Source organism: Protomyctophum parallelum (genome assembly GCF_964188405.1).
Source record: "Protomyctophum parallelum genome assembly, chromosome: 23".
NCBI classification, from domain to species: domain Eukaryota; kingdom Metazoa; phylum Chordata; class Actinopteri; order Myctophiformes; family Myctophidae; genus Protomyctophum; species Protomyctophum parallelum.
In genome coordinates, this window is record NC_139715.1 from 7,066,396 (window position 1) to 7,093,212 (window position 26,817).

Sequence of the window (26,817 nt, forward strand, 5' to 3'; positions counted from 1 at the left end):
CCCCTGTTGGTACTCTAAACATACATAGGGACAGACTAGGGACGGACAGACATTGCTGGTTAAAAAACAATGTCCTCCTCAATTTCCATCCATCCATCCATCTTCAACCGCTTATCCGTAGTCGGGTCGCGGTGGGCAACGGCTCCACCAGAGAGCTCCAGAGTTTCCCTCTCCAGAGCCATTACATTAGTACATTAGTACATTAGTAACTCCTCCTCCTCCTCAATGTAATTTGACACGTTCATCAAATGGATCTAACTGGGTTTGACTCTTTATTATACACTGGCACAGCTGAGCTGAGTGGTCCTGCTTCACGAAACACATTCTTGCATGGACGTACGTCGTATCCCCACACACACACACACACACACACACACACACACACACACACACACAGTAAACAGAGCTCGTTGTCTTGTCTACTGCATCCGTCTCTGGACCAGTATAGCGTCGTGACATTGTCCCAGTTTGTGAGACTTAACACCAGCCACCAGTCAAAGGCAACGCTGTCGCTTCTAGGTTGAATTCTCCTAATAGACACGAAGGGTGCTTTCCCCAAAGTTTAGAACCGATACTCGCCCCTTTTTGGGGGGTGTTTGGCAGATGGCTCGACCTCACCAGCACGACCAGCTACACTGGACCAGCTACACTGCAGTAAATTAACCCATTCTGACCTGAGATCAGATTCATACGAGGTTTCCACTGGACAACAAACTGGTCTGATTAACCCATTCTGACCTGAGATCAGATTCTAAAAATGTCAGTCGTTCTTCGATTTTTCAAAAATAGCAGACCTACAAGCTCGTAGTGCGCCACTCGGTGGCGCGCTATGAGCTTGTAGATCTGCTATTTTTCAATAGCTAAAGCATAACATGATGCTGACGTTCAGAATGGGTTAAAAACCATCTTTTTTTGGGCTGGTAAAAAAAAAATCAAATGTGGCTGTTGTAAATTTCAATTGGCCACTGAAAGCTAGTGGATTGAAAAGTTACCATTTGAGGTATAGGACGATTAGAAAATCCACTAGTCCTTGTAAAAATGCCTCATCTCTCAAACAGTTTATTGATTCGTCATTGATTATTGACTGATGGAGCATCACATAGGTGTGCCCATGATGTCATGTTTGGTTATCTGGTAAGAGTCGACGAACATAAGAGCCTTTTGGTGACTGATATTAATTTCTCACGGACGGTGGTCCACGTTGAACAGAAAGCTTATCTCCTCCCATAGCCACCCCCCCCCCCCCCATGCGCTCCAGGATTCTGCGTAGCTTTTACAAAACAAAAATGACTGACATTGTATGATTCTCAGTGGATGCTATTCATTTTCTTTTATTCACTATGTCCCTGTTATGTGATGTTAAAGGTGTATTCAGTGATTTCACTCAAAAAACCTTAGGTTTCGTTTTTGGCTGTGGGACCCAGCCTTTCGTCCAATCAGGGTAGAGAGTCAAAAACGAAACCTAAGGTTTTTTGACCCCCAGGGGTTAACTGGGGACAGGGAGGAACTCCTTATATGGCCAGCACACTCTATAGTAGGGAGGATTATCACAACAAAACAAAAAAATAAGTGATATTTGAATTAAGTGAAATCACTGAATATACCTTTAACTTTGCTCTTGCAAATCTTTGTGTAAACGTGACGGCTGATATAGATTAATTTGTGCTGTTTTTATTTGTCTTTTTAATTTATCCGAGTTATCTGACTGCCTCTGTCTTGCACTGTTCATTTTGCATTTTTTTATTTTATTTTCTTTGCATTTTCTGTTTACCTTCGCAGGTAAAGATTTTATATTGCTGGCTTCTTCTTTTTTTTCCTAGACATATTTCTTCTTGAAATGATGTGATAATGATGATAATGCCTTATGCCCAGTGTTCCTTGGTTTGTGTCCAAATCATCCATGCACCAAAGCTCCATTTTGATCATTCAGAGGATCATTCATTCATGAGTCCATTCAGAATGTCCAACATGTCATACTGTATTTAACCACTTGAACCCTACTGTATACTGCAGTTGACCACCATCGGGGTCCCCCACTGTACTTGGCCTCCCCCTTTTTCCCCCTTGGCTCTACACCAAATAATCTCTTCGCCAGAATATAGTCGCTCTACCAGCTCAGTACGTGTCACATTGCAACACATTGAGAGCTTGTACTGTTACTGTAGATCGGCTGTTTTCGCCCCAATGTTCGCCTATTATTACGACACGTCCAGGCAGAATCTGTAGAGAGGACGCTCAAGTACAAGTGATTTTACTCGAGTAAAGCCCCGTTCAGATCAAAAAAAGCTCTTCATTCCCAGCTTCAAAACGCAAAAGCTGCTCTTCATAGAGATAACATGGGACCACGAAGCTAAAGCAGAAGCTAGCTTCTTTGGTATGAATGAAGCTTAAGGAGCCAAAAGCATTTGCTACATGACCTGTACCAGTCTGGCTCATTTTTATACCTGCCAACAGCTACGACTAGGAAACGGACATGTTGCCACGTCTGTTGATTGACTAGCTCAGAGCTGAAGAAACAGTCACAATAGAGTGTCGCAGTCCCGCCCCCCTACCAGGGCCCAGGAAATGATTTCTCCGTTCATTTTCCTCATAGACATTTCAAAAAGTATTTATTTAAAGACGTTTACGCCGCGGACAAAGCCAACTCTTGTCGTGACAAATCATGACATCAAACAATTTTTTTGTTTTTGTTTTTCTTCTTTGTAATTATTTGTTTGGTCCAAAATATTGTGGTTGTTGTCATGCGTTGTCACGACTCGAGTTGGCTTTGTCCGCGGCGTAACCGTCTTTAAATACAGTACCTTTTGAAATGTCTATGGGAAAAATGCATTGGGAATAATTTCCTGGGCCTGGCGTCGTCATGAAAGGGGGCGGGACTGCGACGCTCTACACTGTCAAAGAACAGTACTAGTCGTAGCTGAGCAAACAAACAAAGGAAGTAAATAATCATGCGAGTTCTCGCTAGAGATGCAGTTTCAAAGTCCTATAAGGTTACTGGCTGCCCCGCCCCTTTTAGGCAAACTCATAGAACAGTTTAAGGTAGGCAAACCCATAGAACACAGTTTATGCCGTGATTTCTTTTCCACCCTAAAACATGATCATGCAGGTCTTATAAGGAGGTATAATTCTTTAAAAAAAAAGTGTACAGTATTTGTTAAAATGTTGTTTTTATGTGGGCACGCCCACCAGTTCATTAAGCATGCCTGGTTTGCCTGGTGGGTGGTGATAGGTGGGTGATCCACCTGAACTGAAGCCGCACCCACAGCTGTAGTTGCATGATAAAGGGGGAGGGGCTGATGGTGTGATGTCACTATATTACTGTTTAATTTCATTGGCCCGTTTGACTGTCGGCCTCCAGGAAGAAACCCTAAAATCGTTAATACGCATTAAAACGACTCCAGGGTGTCTACAGTCACCTCATAGACACATGAAAAACACTCCCTCTTTAATACTTAAAGGGATTGTGACATTAAAAAAAAGGTTTTGGAATTGTTCTTGTTTTTTGTTAGGTTTTCTAATCTCAATTGCACCCAAAAAACATGAACTTTTAACATTCAGTAGATTTTCTGTGATCTGGGGTTTTCTGGCTCAAACAGGTGCTCTGATTTGCCGGCAGTAAGTGACATCACTTACTGCAAATCCCATATATGTCGATGGGATTTGCCAGCAGATGTCACTGTTTCACTGTGTTGCCTGTTTTCATTGTAGCTCAAAAGGCCCAAAAAACCCCAAAGAAAACTTCAGACCACAGAAAATCCACTTAATGTTCAAAGTTCAGGTTTTTCGGGTGTAATTGAGGTCATAAAACCTAAAAGAAAAAAGAAATGAAAATGAATGTCATAAAACCTTTAATACTCAGAATTCCTCTGAAGACACGCCCGCCTGCAATAGAGCGACGGTAGGGTTCATGTGGTCAATCATCCTTGGCATGGTCTCCGTCTCCTCTGCCTCTACTGGGACCCTCCATCCCCCTGACCCTGACCTCCATAACGTTGTCCCCTGTGTTCCCTCCCAGACCGTCTGGCCCACCAGGCTCGTATCTCGGCCTCGGTCAACGCCATGCGCATCCTCAACACGGGCACGGAGGTGGAGGCGGCCGTGGCCGACGCCCTGGTGAGTAGTATAAACACTGACCTGAGATCAGATTCTATAGATGTCTTCTACATCCTGACAGTTTTCCATTCTGACCTGAGATCAGATTCTATAGATGTCTTCTACATCCAGACAGTTTTCCATTCTGACCTGAGATCAGATTCTATAGATGTCTTCTACATCCTGACAGTTTTCCATTCTGACCTGAGATCAGATTCTATAGATGTCTTCTACATCCTGACAGTTTTCCATTCTGACCTGAGATCAGATTCTATAGATGTCTTCTACATCCTGACAGTTTTCCATTCTGACCTGAGATCAGATTCTATAGATGTCTTCTACATCCTGACAGTTTTCCATTCCGACCCGAGATCAGATTCTATAGACGTCTTCTACATCCTGACAGTTTTCCATTCTGACCTGAGATCAGATTCTACTAAATGTCTTCTGAATCATGAAAGTTTTCTGAAAAAGCTATGTTTCTATGTCAGTCGTTCTTCGATTTTTCAAAAATAGCAGACCTACAAGCTCGTAGCGCGCCACTCGGTGGCGCGCTCTGAGCTTTTTCATGTCAAGGACCCCCAGAATTGTCTGTATTCCCCCCCCCCCCCATCTGAAAATATTTTTCCAGGGACCCTCACCAGAACCAAAGATTTGAGTTAAAAACGTTCGCTCTGAAAGAATATAATAATTCAAAGATTTGCGCCACATTTTCAAGACTTTTTTCCAAAAGAAATAGCAGATCTACAAGCTCGTGAGTCGTAGCGTGGCACTCTGTGCTGCGCTACGAGCTTGTAGATCTGCTATTTTCCAATAGCTAAAGTATAACATAATGCTTTAAAACACCAAAAGGGTTTCACGCCCGGAATGGGTTTCCGTAGAATACTTCTCCCGTCAAAGTGCTGTGATTATTTGTAACGTGGACTTCTTAAAATGTGATGTAATTGACTCTCTCACTCTTCCTCTTCCTCGTGGGTCAATCTGACCAATCAGCTGTTGGGAGACAACAGGAGTAAGGTACATAACATCGACTCCACTTCATTCCTCCGTTCCGTTTGCATGCAAAGCATGTTCCATCGTCACGCAACGACGCAACGACCTTCCCCTCCACATTATCACATAATAACCACGGACGTTATTGTCGGGGGTTCCTATATATACGCAAAGTCTGGAAAGTATTCATGAATGAGAACGGACTTCATCCCAAGTCTCATGAAGTTTATTCATTTGGTGTTTTCTATAGCTGAACCCTGGACAATCCAACATGGCTGATTGTGTTGTTTGGGTCCACTTGCGGATTGCGGGATTTTTGCCGAGATTGTGCATTTTAACCCATTCTGACCTGAGATCAGATTCATACGAGGTTTCCACTGGACACACACTGGTCTGATTAACCCATTCTGACCTGAGATCAGATTCTAAAAATGTCAGTCGTTCTTCGATTTTTCAAAAATAGCAGACCTACAAGCTCATATCGCGCCACCGAGTGGCGCGATACGAGCTTGTAGATCTGCTATTTTTCAATAGTTAAAGCATAACATGATGCTAACACCAAAATGGGTTCCCGTTCAGAATGGGTTAAAAGCTATAGTAAGTATAGATAGATGCCATTAATTCATTTCCCACATTATTTGTTTGCCTTGTTGTACTATTCTACTTATGAAAGCCATTTATTTTTTAGAAGGGTAGGCACTATAAGCTTTGGCTTCAGCCTACACCTTTTTGGTCTGTTTCTTTTGCAAAAAAAATGTATTGATTTGTTTGATTGATTTGTTATAATGACCAAAACAAATAAAACTCTAACTCTAACTCTATTTCACCCGTGGTTTATCCAATATTAGTTTAGAATATATTTGAATGACCCAAATCCACCCTAAACTGTGGTTATCCGCGGCTAAATCCGCCATGCGCAGTTCTCCAGTTTGAATCACCCGTGGTCGCCCGTTATCGCTTATATCGCTGTCCTCTTTTTCTGGCCATAAAAGCAATCAAGCATTCATTAACACCCCGATCAACCGTCCTTTAAATTACTAACACCCAGGACGAGGATTTATCAAAAAGACGGAGGTTGTTGATATCAAAACCGATCGCATCGCAAACCGCAGCCTGGGAGCGCCTGTTGCGCAACATTCGATGTTGGGACGTCATTGTAAAAGTTCCCCCCCCCCCTGTTTTGCCGACGAGACCGAAAATCTTAAAACGTTAATAACTCTTGATCTAAATCATCCCGTCCAATTCTAAGAAAAGATCATGTCTTAGACGGCCCACTGCGGTCCAGTCGCTAGTCGAGGTAGATTTAGTCATACCTCCCGTTGTTGCCGATCGCCTCTAGCCCATTCTGACCTGAGATCAGATTCATACGAGGTTTCCGCCGGACACACACTGGTCTGATGAACCCATTCTGACCTGAGATCGGATTCTAAAAATGTCAGTCGCTCTTCGATTTTTCAAAAATAGCAGACCTACAAGCTCGTATCGCGCCACTCGGTGGCGCGATACGAGCTTGTAGATCTGCTATTTTTAAATAGCTAAAGCATAACATGATGCCGACACCAAAATGGGTGCCCGGTCAGAATGGGCTAGAGTGTTTTGGCTACATTTAGCTACTTCAGCCCCATCCGGGATAACATCCGGTCCGTCGGTAAAAGTGCTCCCCTGCCATGGAGATCCGAGATGACTGGAGACGACGTAGAGGGAGACTAGAAATCACCGGGCGCTATGATTGAATGGATTTTCTAAAACGGGTAGAAGTCCCAATACTTCATTCTGATTGGCTGGTTACCGTCACGTGACCGGTGTAAATTTGACCGATAACCCACTCCTTCAATCACTTTGTACATCCTGCAGCCTTGTAGCTGAACTGGGGAAGGGGAGCGCTTGATTGCTTTACAAACACATGCCATGCGGGCGTCTTAAGCACCGCCCGGCTCATATGACTGTGAATGTGTGGCTCCAGGCAGCCCCGTAAATACATCAAGCGCTATTCTCCCCGTCACATAGGCTACTTGCCGAGCAAAACAAGGAAGTGTTGTGGCTCTGGCTCGCTCGCTCTGGTGGCGCAAAGCGTAGATACTTTTGTGAATGTAATAGTTTTATTAGGTTAATATTGCTATATGTTTGTAACCGTTTTAGAAAAGCAATAAGCCACTCGAGGCCCCAGCTTACCGGGTATTTTACACTGGCTGGGAGGTAGAAGACCCTCCGCTGCGCGTCGGGTCTGCCTACGCCCCCAGCCAGTGTAAAATACCCGGTAACCTGAGACCTCTCGTGGCTTATTGCTTAAAAATAACCCCGGGCAATCGGAGTGTTAACAAATTAAGCCCAATGCACTTTATCAGGCGATAAATGGCAAGAAATATCCAATCTAATCTACTTACAATGCATCGTATCACAATGCGCTTGCATTTCTTGCCTATAATGGCATGCTCTAAGTAGGTATGCTACTGTAGGCTCAAAGTGGTCCAATCGTGTCATTCTTCTTCGTGTTGAGCGAGTGCAGCTTTGCAGGCCATTGATCTAACTAACATAACGCCTCCGAACCATCTGTTACTGGCATGCTGCCACCATGACCATGCCTATGGGGTGGCATGCTGCCACCATGCCTATGGGGTGGCATGCTGCCACCATGCCTATGGGGTCTGCGTTAAAAGACCCATCAAAGATACTAATTGTGACAAAGCGCAGCGACACAGGAGTCGCTTTAAATCAACTCACCCGTTCAGCATGGCGTCAAACACGTTCCCTCTGTGTGACCGCCATGCCTTTGGCATGCAGCTGCATGCTAGATGTTAGGAAAGCAGTACTAGCTGTTGAATTAACATGAAACATTCTAAAAGCATGAAACACGCGCACGCACGCACACACGCACACACACCAAGAACGGTTCAATATCAACAACACAGATGTTTTAAAACGCCCATCTCTCCTACATCCATCCCTCTGCTCGCTAGTTACGCATGTAGCCGCTGTGAGCTCATGGCCTTTTTTTTGTGTGACATATTTGTGATATTCGACATTAAAGGTTTTATGACATTCATTTTCATTTATTTTTCTTTTTTCTTTTAGGTTTTATGACCTCAATTACACCCAAAAAACCTGAACTTTGAACATTCAGTGGATTTTCTGTGGTCTGAAGTTTTCTTTGGGGTTTTTTGGGGCCTTTTGAGCTACAATGAAAACAGGCAACACAGTGAAAACAGTGACATCTGCTGGCAAATCCCATTGACATATATGGGATTTGCAGTAAGTGATGTCACTTACTGCCGGCAAATCAGAGCACCTGTTTGAGCCAGAAAACCCCAGATCACAGAAAATCTACTGAATGTTAAAAGTTCATGTTTTTTGGGTGCAATTGAGATTAGAAAACCTAAAAAAAACAAGAACAATTCCAAAACCTTTTTTTTTAATGTCACAATCCCTTTAATACGGATCTCACAAAATGTATGCTTCGTCGTACGAAATGCCCACGTCCGAAAAACACACAGATCTAACTAGCTTGTAAGAGCTGAAATGTACGCATCTGGCGCGTAACGCCAACCTCTCTCTCTCTCTCTTATTTCCTCCCCTACCTCCGTCTCTCTCTCTCTCTCTCCCTTGCGGGGCTGCTTCTCCTCGCTGCGCAGCGGCGGCCGGTGAGGCGCCGGTTCGAGTCCCCGGGCATGTACTCCGACGACGACGCCAACAGCGACGCGTCGAGCGCCTGCTCGGAGCGCTCGTACAGCTCGCGGAACGGCGGCGGCGGCGGCGGGCCGCACTACATGCGCCAGACGGAGGACGTGGCCGAGGTGCTCAACCACTGCGCCAGCGCCAACTGGTCCGAGAGGAAGGAGGGGCTGCTGGGCCTCCAGAACCTGTTCAAGAGCCAGAGGCTGCTCAGGTACCGTATGGCGTGTGTGTGTGTGTGTGTGTGTGTGTGTGTGTGTGTGTGTGTGTGTGTGTGCGTGTGTGTGTGTGTTTCGCTAACTTATGGCCACTTCTCTCTCTCTCTCTCTCTCTCTCTCCCTCCCCTCTCTCTCTCCTCAATCTCTCTCTCTCATAGTCGTGTGGAGTTGAAGAGGCTTTGTGAGATCTTCACCAGGATGTTCGCAGACCCACACAGCAAGGTAAGACTACCACCCCCCTAAACACACACACACACACACACACACATACACGCACACATACAAATGCACACTCACACACACAAACACACACACACACACACACACGCCCCCCCTTGCTCCAAGACGTCTCCTCGTTCCAAACTAATCCAGATGACTACAGTCAGTGACTAACGTTGTCTTTTTGTGTTTTTTGTTACATTGCATGTCTGTCTGTGCGTCTGCGCTCGCTGTGGACTCTAACCCCAGAGAGTAAGTGTCCATCTTTGATAACGCCAGGTTACTGGTTCATGTGTTTTAACAGATTTTAACCTAATATATAACACGACACAATGTTGTGTTATGTCAAGTCTAATCGCCCACTGGGCATTATTACTTAGAAACTTGATTTAATTTCTTGCACAACGTTTTCCCAAGGGAGTTGGGTTGAAACAAAACATTTGATATGGGATAATGATAAGGATAATGATAGTAGACACCTTTGGCAGATTTGCCACACATTTCGCTAACTTATGGCCACTTGTCTCTTCTGTTGTTTCTGTCATTCTGTTTGTCCATCCCTCCTTCTGTTTCCTCTGCTCACGTTCTCCCCTCTCTCTCTCTCTCTCCTGCTCACGTTCTCCCCTCTCTCTCTCTCTCTCTCTCTCCTGCTCACGTTCTCCCCTCTCTCTCTCTCTCCTGCTCACGTTCTCCCCTCTTCTCTCTCTCCCCCTCCCCCCCCTCTCTCTCTCCTCAATCTCTCTCTCTCTCCCCCCTCCCTCTCTCCCTCCCTCCCCCCACCCCCTGTCTCTCTATCTGTCTCTCTCCCTCCCTCTCTCCATCCCCCCCCCTCTCTCTCTCTCTCTCTCCCCCCTCCCTCTCTCTCTCCCTCCCTCCCCCCACCCCCTCTCTCTCTATCTGTCTCTCTCCCTCCCTCCCCCCCTCTCTCCATCCCCCCCCTCTCTCTCTCTCTCTCCCCCCTCTCTCTCTCTCTCCCCCCCCTCTCTCTCTCTCTCCCCCCCCTCTCCCTCTCTCTCCCCCCTCTCTCTCTCTCTCTCTCCCCCCCTCTCTCCCCCCCTCTCTCTCTCTCCTCTCTCTCTATCTCTCTCTCTCTCTCTCTCTCTCTCTCCCCCCCCCCCTCTCTCCCTCTCTCTCTCTCCCCCCCCCCTCTCTCTCTCTCTCCCCCTCCCCCCCTCTCTCCCTCTCTCTCTATCTCTCTCTCTCTCTCCCTCCCTCTCTCTCTCTCTCTCCCCCCCCTCTCTCTCTCTCTCTCTCTCCCCCTCTCTCCCTCTCTCTCTATCTCTCTCTCTCTCTCTCTCTCTCTCTCCCCCCCCCCCTCTCTCCCTCTCCCCCCCCCCCCCCCCCCCCTGTCTCTCTCTCCCCCCCCCCCCCCTCTCTCTCTCCCCCCCCCCCCCAGGTGTTCAGCATGTTCCTGGAGACCCTGGTGGACTTCATCCTCCTCCACAGGGAGGACCTCCAGGACTGGCTGTTTGTGCTGCTCACCCAGCTGCTGAAGAAGATGGGCGCCGACCTGCTGGGCTCAGTGCAGGCCAAGGTGCAGAAGGCCCTGGACATCACCAGGTGAGAGAGAGATACATTCTGACCTGAGATCAGATTCATACCAGGTTTCCAACTGGAACACACACACTGGTCTGATGAACCCATTCTGACCTGAGATCAGATTCTAAAAAAATGTCAGTCGCTCTTTGATTTTTCAAAAAATAGCAGACCTACAAGCTCGTAGCGCGCCACTCGGTGGCGCGCTATGAGCTTGTAGATCTGCTATTTTTTAATAGCTAAAGCGTGACATGATGCCGACACCAAAATGGGTTCCCGTTCAGAATGGGTTAATGCGGCCCATATATTATTTATTTCAACAAATAATTCCAAAGAACATGCAAACATGACCTGCTTTCATTATAATAGTCTATTATTAGTAGCTTAATGAGTAGTATTAAAATGTCTGTTTTGTGTCCAATGTATTTGTATTTTGTTCATAAAGTCAACATAACTGTAACTAAATGCATTTGAAATTATATAAAAACTTAAAAAGGTTACTTTTCAGGATAACAATTCCAAAATAGCCAAAAGAAATCAGGATTTCAATTCAAATACAGCAAAAGAAATAGCCGATCTACAAGCTTTTGAGTTATACCACATAGTATGCAATATGGCCCTCTGAAGGGAGTGTGGAAATAGTAGTGGCCCTCTCCATCGTCAAAGTTTCCCTCCCCTGAGCAACTAACTTTAACCCATTCTGAACGGGCACCCATTTTGGTGTTGGCATCATATTATGCTTTAGCTATTGAAAAATAGCAGATCTACAAGCTCATAGCGCGCCACCGAGTGGCGCGCTACGAGCTTGTAGGTCTGCTATTTTTGAAAAATCGAAGAACCACTGACATTTTTTTAATCTGATCTCAGGTCAGAATGGGTTAATAATGAAACTGTCAGGATGTAATAGACATTTTTTCAATCTGATCTCAGGTCAGAATGGGTTAATTCAATACCATTTGAATAAATTGGATGGGAATAAAAGGTTACTTGTAGTAATTCTCTCCCTCCCCTCCGTCCAGGGAGTCGTTCTCATTGGAGCAGCAGTTTAACATCCTGATGCGGTTCATCGTGGACCAGACCCAGACGCCCAACCTGAAGGTGAAGGTGGCCATCCTGCGCTACATCGAGGCCCTGGCCCGCCAGATGGACCCCGGGGACTTTGTCAACTCCAGCGAGACCCGCCTGGCCGTCTCCCGGATCATCACCTGGACCACCGAGCCCAAGAGCTCCGACGTGCGCAAGGTAACGGGCGATAGTGTACAAAAAACATGGCTTCAGACCACCTCCCATCATGGCCAACGATGTTGGTGAGATCCATCGCTTGAAAGATGGCCTCCTTGTTGTTCGCTGGGTTTTTGCAGTTTGTCTTTGCATTTAGTGTCTGTCTTTAAGTTTCGTGTTCATTCTTCATGTTTAGTATTCTAAGCAAACTGGGAGGGTTTTCATTTCAACAGACCAGGACCGTGTCAGTCATCGAGTTAGCAAAGAGTTAACCAGTGGACGTTGATGTATAATTTGTCTCGTGTTACCAGACTGTTGCCTCCGCGATTTCCAAACGCTTCATCACACAGTCTGGGCCAACGGAAGAGCTGTCATGAGTCAACTATGAAGCGGAAGTGGAGCCTCCTCGCCACTTCCGTTTCGTCTTTACAGTCGCGCACATTTATCCTAATATGAATAGAAAACATCTAAGCATCTATAGCTTGTTGCTTAGCAGAAAAGGAAATAAAAAAATAAGCTCTAAAGATATTTTAAAATATATTTCCTTGAACGGAAATGGCAGCTTCTGTTACTCAGCTCATGGGGGCTGTAGGTCCAGACCATAGAGTATATCTATAGAGAAGACACCCGAGTTCTCCTCCCATCCACTTGCATTAAGTTGCTCAAAAGCGCATGAGGCGGATTCACTCCTCCTTCCTGGTAGGAACAGAGTGCATTCTGGGACGGATTGCAATGGTGAGTGGCCCCCAAACACATGAACGCGCTGCCGTTGAACCCGCACGAGCGTCGTCCGTCGTGAACGTGTACAATGATAGTCAACGGACAGCGCGTTCATGTGTTTGGGGCCAGGCTGCAATACCTTCATTCGGCCACTATGTCCATTTCGCCTCAAGATTTCCTCTGGGTGCCTTCTCTATAAATATATATACTCTAAGGTCCAGACTCTATATAGCATTCTGTTCCTCAGCTCATGGGTCTGTAGGTCCAGACTCTATATAGCATTCTGTTACTCAGCTCATGGGGCTATAGGTCCAGACTCTATATAGCATTCTGTTACTCAGCTCATGGGGCTATAGGTCCAGACTCTATATAGCATTCTGTTACTCAGCTCACAGGGGGCTATAGTTCCAGACTCTATACAGCATTCTGTTACTCAGCTCACAGGGGGGCTATAGTTCCAGACTCTATACAGCATTCTGTTACTCAGCTCATGGGGCTATAGTTCCAGACTCTATACAGCATTCTGTTACTCAGCTCATGGGGCTATAGTTCCAGACTCTATACAGCATTCTGTTACTCAGCTCATGGGGCTATAGTTCCAGACTCTATACAGCATTCTGTTACTCAGCTCATGGGGCTATAGGTCCAGACTCTATACAGCATTCTGTTACTCAGCTCATGGGGCTATAGGTCCAGACTCTATACAGCATTCTGTTACTCAGCTCATGGGGCTATAGGTCCAGACTCTATACAGCATTCTGTTACTCAGCTCATGGGGCTATAGGTCCAGACTCTATACAGCATTCTGTTACTCAGCTCATGGGGCTATAGGTCCAGACTCTATACAGCATTCTGTTACTCAGCTCATGGGGCTATAGGTCCAGACTCTATACAGCATTCTGTTACTCAGCTCATGGGGCTATAGGTCCAGACTCTATATACTGTAGCATTCGGAGATTGTGGAATAGTTGTCTGGCTACGCGAGACTAATGTATAATTAGCTACATAATACATCCTCCATTTAGTTTGTTCCCCATCACCATAACCAGTGATGATACTACTGTAGGTTCATCAACACTAGCTCTGTTAGATTTGTTATAAAGGGACACTTCGCCGATTTTGCACCCAAATCCTGTTTTGGTGAAGCTGAGGACATAAATAACCCATTTAGACATGAGGACGATTCTACAAATGCCTTCTATTAAATGCTGACCGTTTTCAGAAAAACTCATGTTTCTGTGTCAGTCGTTCTCAAACATTTTCACGTCAAGGACCCCCGAAAATATATGTAATTGGCCGCCGACCCCCATCCGAAAATATGTTGTTCCAGGGACCCCCCCGCCCCCCCTTCAGAAGCAAAGATTTGAGTTAAAAACGTTCGCTCTGAAAGAATATATATTCAAAGATTTGCGCCACATTTTCACGATATTTCAAAAATATCAGACCTACAAGCTCGTATTTTCAATAGTTTAAGTATAACATAATGCTTAAAACGCCAAAACGGGTTCCCGTCTAGAATGGGATAAACATGATGTGTGAGTGTAATCTGTGTAACAACATGGGCTGTAATCCATGACGAAACTCACATTCAACTCTGTGATGTCAAAGGGGGGAGAAAAGAAAAAAAAACACTAAACACTAAAATCACGTTGATTATGTCTTCAACTTTAGGCGAAGTGCCATTTTTATTTTTTATCCCATGTTTCTTCTTTCATAATCTTTTGAGTTGCATCATAATCTGTTCAGCTTCTTTTTTTTTTTTTTTTTCTTTCTTTTGTGTTGTGTTTTGTCATTATTTTTCCAACGTCCTGTTTGTCTTTGTTTCTGGAACTCCCTCCTCCTCCTCCTCCTCCTCCTCCTCCTCCTCCCAGACCCTCCATAACTGGGCTGGGGAAGAGCTGCGTCCCCCCAGCACCGTAGCCTCTCTGCCTGGGGAGGGCAACCTGGAGGAGAGGTGTAAACAGGTAGAACCATCCAGCCAAACCAGCAACAGCATGAAAAAAACAAAACCCCCCCCTCTTTATCGTTATGCATAATATATAACCTCCAATCTCTAACCCGCCCGGCTTGGCCTGTGACCTACGAGAACGGGGTGGGGGGGTGGGGGGGTCGCCCCTAAACCATCTCGCCCCTCGATGTTTCCGCCGACCTCTCGGTCTGCGACGGTTCTCATATTCTTTATTTTTATTTTTTTACTGAGAATAAGGTTAGAAATAAGTTTAGGGTTAGGAATAGTTTTACTGGGGTTAAGTTTAGGTATAGGGTTAGGTTTATATAGGCATAGTTTTGCAGAGGTTAAGGTTAGGAATAAGGTTAGGTTTAATAAACGTTTAAGCATAATTTACTTAGGTTACTTTATGAATACCAGGCCGCTGGCTGTACGCCCGGGGCGAGTTGGTAAAGGGGCGACTCATTTGGTATTCCCAGCTATTCGGGGGGGGGTCAGCTTTAACGGCAAAAACATGGATGTGATATGTGTTGTTGTTGTTGTTGTTGTTGATGTTTTGAATAAACACAGGACAGTATATCTGGATCATATACTGTATAGCGGGCACGTGCACACACATAGACATCAAAGGGGGCTTCAGACAGGACCCTGCCCTTTTACCCGTCTGTATTAAATAACTGCTCTTGTCAGACCACAAATGCAGCGTTTACTACATACCGGAAGGCAGCATTCAGGAGAATTGCTTTTTTCCCCCGAAGTCTCCTGAACTTGAACGCAGCATTTTTACGTTGAACTAATTTGTTTCAAAATCCATGTGGTACACGACCGCATCTCCAGTAGATGAAGAGTGCTGTGTTTGCGCCCCGAAAATAGCTGATCTACAAGCTCTCAACTTGCAGAGCTCGTAGATCTGCTATTTTTGTCCAAAAGTGCCCTCTCACGGGGTTTCAGCCGCTGCCCCTCTAACACACTCTGCACGTCCCTGATATATAGGCCTAAATAATGAAAATGAATGTCATGGGAATGGACTAACTGCTGCGCTGACCAGTATGCTGCCTATAAAGCCTGTATACACATTCATACTTAACCCATTCTGACCTGAGATCAGATTCTAAAAATGTCTTCTGCATCCTGACAGTTTTCTGGAAAAGCTTTGTTTGTTCGAAGAACGACTGCGTTCTTCGATTTCTCTAAAATAGCAGACCTACAAGCTCGGTAGCGCGCCACCGAGTGGCGCGCTACGAGCTTGTAGATCTGCTATTTTTCAATAGCTAAAGCACAACATAATGCTAACATAACACCAAAAGGAGTTCCCCTCCCAGAATGGGTTCATCTCTAGTCATAAGAGTATGTTGATAAAACAGTGGAAATGGCCTGGTGGATTTTCGCAATTCTAGTTCCAGCCGGCCAACTGTGACCAGTTGTCTTAATTATATGTAAAGAATCCAGTTCCCTACCCTCATGGCAGTATGTGACATACCTACACACCTGCATGGATCGCTGGCTGTTTGTTGATTGACTAACCGAACCGTGCCAACCGAACCGATACCTTTTTATAAAGTTGACCTCTCTCTCTCTTTTATAGCGGCTGTGCATGAGCTGTGCGTGAAGGCAGGTGGATATATATATACGTGGCGAATACGTAACGAATCGCCGTGAAGAATCGTTCGATTATCTGAGCTCCTCTTTGACGCTTTGTGTCTGTTCTTGCGTGCGTGCTTGCGTGTATGTCCGTGTGTATGCGCGCGTGTGTGTGTGTGTGTGTGTGTGTACATGCGTGCGTGTGTGTGTGTACAGGCAGCCCAGGTGGTGCTGATCGCCCTGTTTGAGCTGAACACCCCAGAGTTCACCATGCTCCTGGGAGCTCTGCCCAAGACGTTCCAGGACGGAACCACCAAGCTGCTCCACAACCACCTGAGGAACGCCAGCGCCAACACCGGCTTGGTAACTATAACTACGCTCATGCTTTTACTTTATGGTACTTTACCCCATTTAGACAGGAAAGATTCTAGATTCTAAATTCTAAAGATTCGAGATTCTAAAGATTCGAGATTCTAAAGATTCGAGATTCTAAGTCTTCTAGAAAAAGTCTTCAGAAAAACCCATGTTTCTATATCAGTGGTTCTCAAACCATTTCATGTCAAGGACCCCCAAGGTTATATGTATTGTATCTAGAGGTGCTGCTGTATATATTTTTATTTTAGCACTGTAGTGTACATGTACAGTAGCGCTAAAGACAGCTTTGTGTGTTTTTGGCGTCCCCTACAGGCGTCTCCCAGTAACACAGCAGACCGACGAACGCCTCCCCGGCACCCCAGCAGTCGCAGCAGTCCTCTGACCTCCCCTACCAACTGTTCACATGGAGGTCTCTCTCCCAGGTACGCCAACGCTAATGCTACCAACTGTTCACACGGTCTGTCTCCCAGGTATGCTAATGCTAATAGCTCCCCTACCAACTGTTCACACGGTCTGTCTCCCAGGTATGCTAATGCTAATAGCTACCCTACCAACTGATGAACATTTAATGCTATTGATTGTTGTTGCTCCCCCTCCCCCTGAAAATCACAAGAGGATACAGATACTATGCAGTCCTTTTGAGAGTGCTAAACGTTCACAATGGCTCAGGGTTAAAGTGGCCGGTAGAACACCCGGATCTGCACCGTGAGGTTCCCGGGCTCCCCCAGAGACAGAGTTGGTGTCGAAGTGTCCTTGAGCGAGACTCTGAACCCCTTATTGCTCCCGATGAGCAGGTTGGTTCCTCGCATGGTTTCCTCCGCCATCGGTGTATGAATGTGTGTGTGAATGGTTGAATGTAATGGACAATCTATGTAAAGCGCCTTGGATAAAAGTGCTATATAAATGCACCATTTACCATTTAAACTAGCGGTCGCTATCATATATCGGCCTGAGATATTGATATATTGTTTAATTCGATATGACGGACTAGTCTGAAGTTCATATTCCAATGATGTGCAATAATCCAGATTATTTTTTTAATCATCTAGAACCTGCTGGACATTGATTGAAACTGAGTAATTCTTCTGTCGTAGTTTTTCTTGCCTTGTGTGATTTTAAACACAGTATTTCTGAATGTTTTCTTTTACGCCATATGCTGTCGAACTCTTACTTCACACGCAGAACTTCTTCTCTTCCTTTGACCCGTTGCTCACGATCTCTATATCTTCTCTCCACGGATCTCTCCTCTCCTCTTCCCCTCGCCCTCCCTCCCTCCCTCCGTCACCCATACCTCCTCCTTCCTCCTCCTGCTTTCTCTCCTCTCCTCACCTTTCATCTAATCTACCGCTACACTGTTCTCTCTTCCTCAACGCTATCCTTGTCCATCTTCTTTCTGTCCCTCTCGCCTCCATCCATCCCTCCATCTTTCTCTCCCTCCCGCCTCCATCCATCCCTCCATCTTTCAAACAGTCGTCATTGGGGTTGGAGTGCAGACGGCCTCTCTAAATACCCCCCCGTCCCCTTCCCCACCCCCCCTACGCCCCCTTCCTCCCTCAAAGCTCTCCGGCGTGCCTACTCTCCCAGGTAACCCCAAACCCCCCACCCCACCCCACCCCACCCCCAGTCCTCCTCTTATCCTCCATTTGGGGTATCACAGTACAGCGACTGGGTTTAGAGGCCAAGACATTTTACTGACAAATCCATTCATCCAAAGGTAACTTTTTTAATTGGAAGGACGGTTCCATTTGTAAGCAAGAGACTCAACACTCCAGCAGGTTTTTTTCCACCAACTGGAACTCATTTTTCTTCTCTGTGATTGTATGTTCATTACCGAGACTCATGAGATCACTTTGTACTGTGAAACCCTTATGACTTTAAGGTCCCCCCAACACACTGTTGTCTCTGCATTGCCGGAGCGATAATAATATGTCTGTTCATCCGCTCAACGTTTGTCGCTGTACTTTCATTCTGTCGTTATTGTTCGTATCCGTGGACGATGTTTAAAACGTGAAGTTTATTCAGGTCGTGTCTTGTCTTGTCTTCAACTCGTCTCGTCTCGTCTCGTCTCTCCTTGTGGGGGTTTTCGTCTACATGCACAGTCAACACACACCTATGCATGTGATTGTGCACTTCACTGTGAACCCTTTTAACCCAATTTCTGACCTGAGATCAGATTCATACGAGGTTTCCGCCGGACACGCACTGGTCTGATGAAACCCATTCTGACCTGAGATCAGATTCTAAAAATGTCAGTCGTTCTTCGATTTTTTTCAAAAATAGCAGACCTACAAGCTCGTATGGCGCCACTCGGTGGCGCGATATGAGCTTGTAGATCTGCTATTTTTCAATAGCTAAAGCATAACATGATGCTGAAAATTGGTGCCCGGTCAGAATGGGTTAAATGTGGGGTAACTTCTGTCCCGTTAACCTGCCATGGATCAAACACGCTGTCGTACCATTTACACACACACACACACACACACACACACACACACACACACACACACACACACACACAGAATGAAAATAGAATGTGCTTGTATATCGGCTATTTCCTCTACTGTTGTGTGCTTGTATATCTTATCTGCTATTTCCTCTATTTTAGTGTGATAGCGTTGTACCAACAATTTCTGAATCGGTTAGTCGGTCAGACTACTGAATTTACTTGAGTATAAAAATATTGGCATTTTTTCCCACATTGATTTGTTGTTTAAGTACTGTATACTATTTTAATTTAAATATATATATATATATATATATTATTCAAAGAAGTAAATGAGAAGGCTCACGAGGGTTGTTTTTGGCAGCAGATTTTGATTTTAGTTTTAGTCATTAGTCTCTTGACTAGTTTTCACTTAGTTTAGTCACATTTTAGTCACCTGGAATGTTTTAGTGTTAGTCTAGTTTTAGTCGACTAAATATCATAACATTTTAGTCGACTAAATCTACAGTTGATTCAGTCGACTAAAATGTATTTTGGCAGGCCTTGATGCCGTCGTAATGACTGTTTTTACAAATAGACAAATCAAAATAGCTGATCTACAAGCTGTTGTGGTGCTCTGCTAATTTCAGCATGCAACGAATTATAAAAGGACTTATAGTGGATCTCTTGTCCACTAGTCCCTTCCTAACATTTTAGTCTAGTTTTTATTTGTTGACGAAATTGTCAGTATATTTAGTCTTAGCTTAGTTTTGATTTAGTTTCCATTTAGTTTTCCTCAGTGGAAAAAGGTGGTCGACGAACATTTTTCATCTTAGTTTTAGTCGACGAAAACAACACTGAGGCTCACACCAACTTTTGGCACATGTGACACGGGAAACTTTGGACAGACAGAATGTGAGTGGTCGCAGAGAATTACAGTACATTTCAAGCACAAACTCAATACAAAGACTGTTAACTGTGAGTGGACGACCCGATTAAGCATTACACTTGTTTACAAGAGGGTCCACCATGTTCAATTCATCAAAACACGTAGAGACGTACAGGAAGGCTTGTTCCATGGCATGGTCACTGTGGTCACTGTGGTGTAACTGTATTGTGCTGTAATGCAGTGGTTCCCAAACGTTTTCATGTCAACCCATTCTGACCTGAGATCAGATTCATACGAGGTTTCCACTGGACACACACTGGTCTGATTAAACCCATTCTGACCTGAGATCAGATTCTAGAAATGTCAGTCGTTCTTTGATTATTGAAAAATAGCAGACCTACTAGCTCGATATGAGCTTGTAGATCTGCTATTTTTCAATAGCTAAAGCATAACATGATGCCGACACCAAAATGGGTGCCCGGTCAGAATGGGTTAAATGGCATTTCTATCTCTGGGACCCCCCAAATGATATTGTACAATCAATGTTAATTTAACTCTGGGAGTCGTTTGGTTTCCGTTTGGTTCCATTTGTACACTCTCAGAGTTACAGACCCATAGGGGTCCATTTGGTTCCAAACTATCATTTAGACCCCCCTAGAACTTCCTGTAATGTGTATAATGTGTGTATGTGTAAAGCTTCAGAGAATGTGGCACAACACGTCCGAACAGAGTCTTCATTCTCATCGTTCTGTGTGACAGCGCGGCGCTCGTATAGGCCTACTACTGTTTAATAAGGTCCGTCTGTCTGTCTGTCTGTCTCTGTGTGTGTGTGTGTGTGTGTGTGTGTGTGTGTGTGTGTGTGTGTGTGTGTGTGTGTGTGTGTGTGTGTGTGTGTGTGTGTGTGTGTGTGTGTGTGTGTGTGTGTGTGTGCGTGCATGCAGTCTGCTGGAGTATGACAGCGAGAACCTGAACTCGGAGGAGATCTACAGCTCGCTGCGCGGCGTCACGGAGGCCATCCAGAACTTCAGCTTCCGCAGCCAGGAAGACCTGATGGAACCTCTGAGGAGAGACGGGAAGAGAGAGGTGAGTTGGGAGGGGAGGGGGGAGGAGAGAGACTGTACTACGCCTACAAATAATATATGAAATATAGAGCGGTGGTTTTAAACCTTTTTCATATCAAGGGCCCGTTATTTATTCACTATTTATGGTCCACAATTCCACGCTGTTGGCACAAACGTTGATCGATTATTCTACATGTTATTGTCATTTTAAAGTTGGTTGGTTTGAGTTGGTTTGATCTAACCAGCCTGGTGATGATGATAACTACAGCATTAATACATTCTGACCTGAGATCAGATTCACACGAGGTTTCCACTGGACACACACTGTGTCTGATTAACCCATTCTGACCTGAGATCAGATTCTAAAAAATGTCAGTCGTTGTTCGATTTCTTCAAAAATAGCAGACCTACAAGCTCGTAGCGCGCCACTTCGGTGGCGCGCTATGAGCTTGTAGATATGTGTAGATATGTGTAGATATGTGTTTGTCTAGTTTATTAGGAATACAAACTGCAATGCAAAGCCATTTTCATATGACAGTGAGAAACATCTTATCAGTTCTAGAGCTGATCAGATATACATCTCCAACAAAGCAACCTGAAAAACACAAAATATAGATTCAAATGTATATTTTAATACCAAACAAACAAATACCAAGAGTTTTTTTTTTTACTCAATAATTTGATAGTCAGACCAATGAGAGCTAAGCATTCTAATGTAGGCACTGCAATGCATTGTGGGTAACCTGACAAGTAAAGTACAAATTCCTTAAAATTGTACTTAAGTACTGTACTTAAGTAAAAGTACTTAGTTACTTCTCACCACTGATATTTACCAAACAAATACCAAGAAAGAAATGAAAAGAAACAAGATGATTTTGAAGTCAATCACGTGACACATTCAGACCAATGAGAGCAATGCATTCTAACGTAGGCGCTGCAATGCATTGTGGGTAACTTGACAAAACTCCACACTTTCTACACTTCTATCAAACTGTTGGAAACACAATCTGTGGTTTTAATCACACAAACACCACAGAATGATGTAAGATCTTTCACTATGGATGATAAACTGAATCCACCAAGAGCAACCATAAGAGAAACTGTTAGGCAGATTGTCATAGCTTCACTGCAACGACCCCTTTGCCATCTTTCCTTGTCTTGGGGTGGTACTGGTTACTCAATGAACGTCTAGTGAGAGCAGCCATGCTAACACCATGAGAACAACATATATGCGTCACCCGGGCCTCGTGTCTGGGCTATGATGCAATTTTTGGAACCTCTTACTATTAAGAGAAACATTTAAAATCTTGTCTAAATGTCATAAGATTTGCCCCATGCTGCCATCTGTTGGACATGTGATGTAACTGCAGATGTTTCTCCAGTCCACGTGACTTTTCATTAATTCTGTAGTTACCCAATAATCAGCGTTGGGACTTATTATTAATAACTTGTTGTTATTCACATCTACTTCAATATAAGTAGTAAATGCCAAAGGGCAGAAACACAGGAGAAGGAAAAGTCCTGCATTCAAAAATTGTACTTAAAGTAGAAAATGATTAGGATCAAAATATATTTGACACCAAAAGTAATAGTACTACCCATCATGGAGATTTCAGATTGATTAATTGGCATTTCAGACCCCAGCCCCCATTATATATATAAAATATTTTCATTTACTAATATTAAGCCATGACTTGCAGTGTTTAATAGATTATTTTTTTGCTGTTGAATATGTTTTTTATGTTCAGTAAATTAGCATTTTCACAAGAGTGAAAGGCGGGGGCATTTGCCTATAGGTGTTATATGTTAATTCTATTCAGAAACCCTGAATGGGCAGAGTTCCTCTGCTTGGCACGCAGAGCAGTAGAATTAGCATGAGGCTAATCAGTGACTCCAACATGCAGGACCTACCACCAATCCCGTAAGAGGTCACTTTTGGACAAAAAATAGCAAATAGCTGATCTGCAAGCTCTCAACGTGTCACAGTGTGACGCGTTGAGAGCTTGTAGATCAGCTATTTTCGGGGCGCAAACCCTGCGCACTCTACGACATGGATTTAGAAACAATTTAGTTCAACACAAAATTCTGCGTTCAAGTTCAGGAGCATTCGGAAGGGAAAAAAAGCAATTATCCTGAATCCCGCCTTCTGGCATGGCATGGAAAGGAGTGGCATTATCATTTCTTTCACCATAGTAAATACTACATCCGTGGTCTGGAGTACGGGGCGGTTGTTGGCCGAAGGAGCCCCCTTTGATGTCTGTGTGCACAGACAAAGTCAGAGAGAGAAGGATGAGGCTGGCAGGGCACTTCGTCAGGCACCCACAACTTGACGCAAGTAAATTGACTCTGTGGGAGCCAACTCACTGCCAACCAACACTGCAGTGCGACAGCTTGGCTAACACTGAAGAGCTTAAGAAACAGATAGATAGGAGAGTGTGGACTGTGGAGGGCAGCGATCCAGGAGTCCTGAGTTGGTGTTGGCGAAAGCACACTCTAACTAAAAATGAAGTGAAGGGAATAGTTCGAATGGCACATCTCTGAGGTTGTACACTATGGACGCATAAAGCTGCCAACATTCAGATGAAATGGCAAAATGAAAAGGCATTTCTCTTATTTCAATTGACTTTTCGTATTTGCCATTTCATTCGAATTTTGGCAGAAAGCACCTGTGCTAAACCTCTCCTCTCCTCTCCTCTCCTCTCCTCTCCTCTCCTCTCCTCTCCTCTCCTCTCCTCTCCTCTCCTCTCCTCTCCTCTCCTCTCCTCTCCTCTCCTCTCCTCTCCTCTCCTCTCCTCTCCTCTCCTCTCCTCTCCTCTCCTCTCCTCTCCCCTCCCCTCCCCTCCCCTCCTCTCCTCTCCTCTCCTCTCCTCTCCTCTCCTCTCCTGTGGTCAGCTGGGTGGGGGTGCGTCGTTGGACTCTGGCGTGGACATGGTGGAGGGAGGAGGAGGAGGAGGAGGGCGCATGGCTCTGGACAACAAGACGTCCCTGCTCAACACGCCGTCGCCGCGCTCCTTCTCCGGCCCGAGGCTCCGCGACTACAACCCTTACAACTACTCGGACAGCATCAGCACGCTGGACAAGGCCTCGCTGAAGGAGACCCTGTACGAGGACGAAGGCCACATCAGAGACGGTGAGATGAGATGACCCATTTAGACCTGAGAACAGATTCTACTATATGTCTTCTAATAGTTTTCTGAAAAACCCCCATGTTTCTATGTCAGTGGTGCTCAACCTTTTTCATGTCAAGGACCCCCAGAAATATATGTAATTGGCCACCGACCCCCCATCTGAAAATATGTTGTTCCAGGGACCCCCCCAGAAGCAAAGAGTTGAGTTAAAAACGTTCGCTTTGAAAGAATATTATATTAAAAGATTTGCGCCACAATTTCAGGAGTTTTTCAAAAATAGCAGACCTACAAGCTACCTACAAACTACAAGCTTGTAGATCTGCTATTTTCCAATAGCTAAAGTATAACATAACGCTTAAAACACCAAAAGGGGTTCCCGCCCAGAATGGGCTAATGATGTTATTGATTACCAGTGGTGGGAAAAAGTACTTGCCTAGTTTTTTATTTTTACATAAAACTAATCCTTTGATCCCACGGCTGGTCTGTAGGTCGCCGACAGGACGGTGGTGAAAACAAGAGCATTCACCCCAAGGGCTTCCCTGGTGAGTTCCTATTTTATTACTGATCTACTAGTTGAATTAAAGAAAATGCCAGCACTCGTAATGTCCTTTTCACATGATTCATGGCCTTCCTCACGCTGAGGAAGGCCAAACAGGCCAGAACGCGTACGTTCAGAGGTAAATAAAATCATGTGGAAAAGGACATTATGAGTGCTGGCATTTTCTTTAATTCAACTTGTATCTTCGAGCCTTGCACCTAGAAGGTTGTCATCATTAAAGTCATCATTGCACAAAATAATGGCATCAATATTTCATTCAGTTGATCGTCCCTATAAGATAAGGACAACCTCATGAATAAGTCACGGAATCTCATTCAATATTCATGTGCATTTTGAACGTGAGCCTCATACGCGGTGAAATCCTCACTGTTTAACTCCAAGAGGGTACGTTTTGACGTCGGTCCTCCTGTGTGTGTCCCGGGACGTTACTTGTGTAATGGAAATATTAGAATGCCACATAGAACAATCATACGTGTGAAATATTTGAATGCCACATGGAACAATCATACGTATGCATTATTAGGGCGTCCATCCAGTCTCTCCTTTTGGCATCATTGAAATCACCACCCCTTTTTCCCCAGCAGATCCACATTTACAACAATAAAATAGACAGTCAGTAACAGGTGGTCATTCAACATGTCCTTTCTTGGTTGTAGGTTGAGAGGGGAAGACATAGGTGGGCACCTACTAGCACAGGGGTGGGCAACTTTGACGATGGCGAGGGCCAATATATTTCCACACTGACTCCAGAGGGGCCACATTGCATATTACTGTCGTACTGTCGCACTGCGACACGTTTTGAGCTTGTAGATCGGCTATTTTTGCTATATTTGAATTGGGAACCTGACATTTATTTTGTTTTTGGTTTTTTTGTAATCCTGAAAAGTAACCTAGTTTTTATTGAATTTCAAATGCATTTAGTTATAGTTATAGTTAACTTTATGAACTGTTAACATAACTACATTGGACACAATAAAATTTTAATACTAGTCATTAAGTACTAGTCATTTAATACTAGTCATGAAGTAATTAAAGCGGGTTTTGGAATTGTAAACAGCTGAAATCAATCAGTATTCTGATATTAACATTTGGGCCGCATTAAGTGAATGCGGGGGCCGCATGTGGCCCCCGGGCCGCCAGTTGCCCACCCCTGTACTAGCACCTATCAGGTGCTAGACTTGTTTCTGTTCTAAATGGGATAGTTACACAAATACATGTTTTGCCAACAGTGGTATAGTAAGCATGGAGACTCAGCTGTTAGATTGACAGCTGCCGTTCAGTCAGAATTAGCTCAACGGTGAACTGACTGGGATGGATGAGAAACACCCTAATACGTATGATTGTTCTAGGTGGCATTCTAATGTTTCCATTGCAATTGTCACCCCTGCCTGCAGCGGGCCCCGCGGAGCAGCTGGAGCTGGTCGGGGAGCTGCTGAAGGAGCTGTCCCAGGGCCAGGCGGGCGAGAGGGGCCCCGAGGAGAGGCGGGCGGCCCTGCTGGAGCTGCTGAAGGTGGCCCGGGAGGACAGCCAGGTGATCTGGGAGGAACACTTCAAGACCATGCTGCTGCTGCTGCTGGAGACGCTGGGAGACAAGGACGTAAGGACACACGGAGCACACCGTACACACATTTAGACCTGAGGACAATTCTACCAATGCCTTCTAACCCATTCTGACCTGAGATCAGATTCATACGAGGTTTCCGCCGGACACACACTGGTCTGATGAACCCATTCTGACCTGAGATCAGGTCAGAATCTCAGGTCAAAATGTCAGTCGCTCTTCGATTTTTCAAAAATAGCAGACCTACAAGCTCGTATCGCGCCACTCGGTGGCGCGATATGAGCTTGTAGATCTGCTATTTTTAAAGCATAACATGATGCTGACACCAAAATGGGTGCCCGGACAGAATGGGCTAAATCCTGACAGTTTTCTGTAGAGGGTTTTTGCTGTGCAGAAAATAAACCCTAAACACATCGTCTCTCTCTGTCGTCCGCGGCGTGCAGCACACCATCCGGGCTCTGTCGCTGCGTGTCCTGAAGGAGATTCTGAGGAACCAGCCGGCCCGCTTCAAGAACTACGCCGAGCTGACCATCATGAAGACCCTGGAGGCCCACAAGGACTCTCACAAGGAGGTGTGTGTGTGAGCGCCATGAGCAGGGTTCTTCTTAGAGCCATTCTGACCTGA

The 26,817-nt window shown here is 45.0% G+C and overlaps 1 protein-coding gene across 3 annotated transcripts in view; it reads left to right on the top strand.

Moving 5' to 3' along the window:
* Positions 1-26,817, top strand: part of LOC310854143 (CLIP-associating protein 1-B-like) — a 95,049-nt gene that overhangs the window by 63,740 nt on the left and 4,492 nt on the right. For 2 of the 3 annotated variants that reach the window (XM_083758660.1, XM_083758661.1), the window contains 14 exons: positions 4,016-4,113; positions 5,086-5,109; positions 8,715-8,968; positions 9,131-9,194; positions 10,588-10,751; positions 11,747-11,969; positions 14,540-14,632; positions 16,414-16,560; positions 16,885-16,994; positions 20,825-20,966; positions 23,837-24,074; positions 24,561-24,614; positions 26,026-26,228; positions 26,636-26,764. In XM_083758660.1, the coding sequence (XP_083614786.1) occupies positions 4,016-4,113; positions 5,086-5,109; positions 8,715-8,968; positions 9,131-9,194; positions 10,588-10,751; positions 11,747-11,969; positions 14,540-14,632; positions 16,414-16,560; positions 16,885-16,994; positions 20,825-20,966; positions 23,837-24,074; positions 24,561-24,614; positions 26,026-26,228; positions 26,636-26,764 (1,943 nt within the window). The remainder of the gene's footprint in view (positions 1-4,015; positions 4,114-5,085; positions 5,110-8,714; positions 8,969-9,130; positions 9,195-10,587; positions 10,752-11,746; positions 11,970-14,539; positions 14,633-16,413; positions 16,561-16,884; positions 16,995-20,824; positions 20,967-23,836; positions 24,075-24,560; positions 24,615-26,025; positions 26,229-26,635; positions 26,765-26,817) is intronic. The other variant, XM_083758662.1, reaches the window with a different exon arrangement.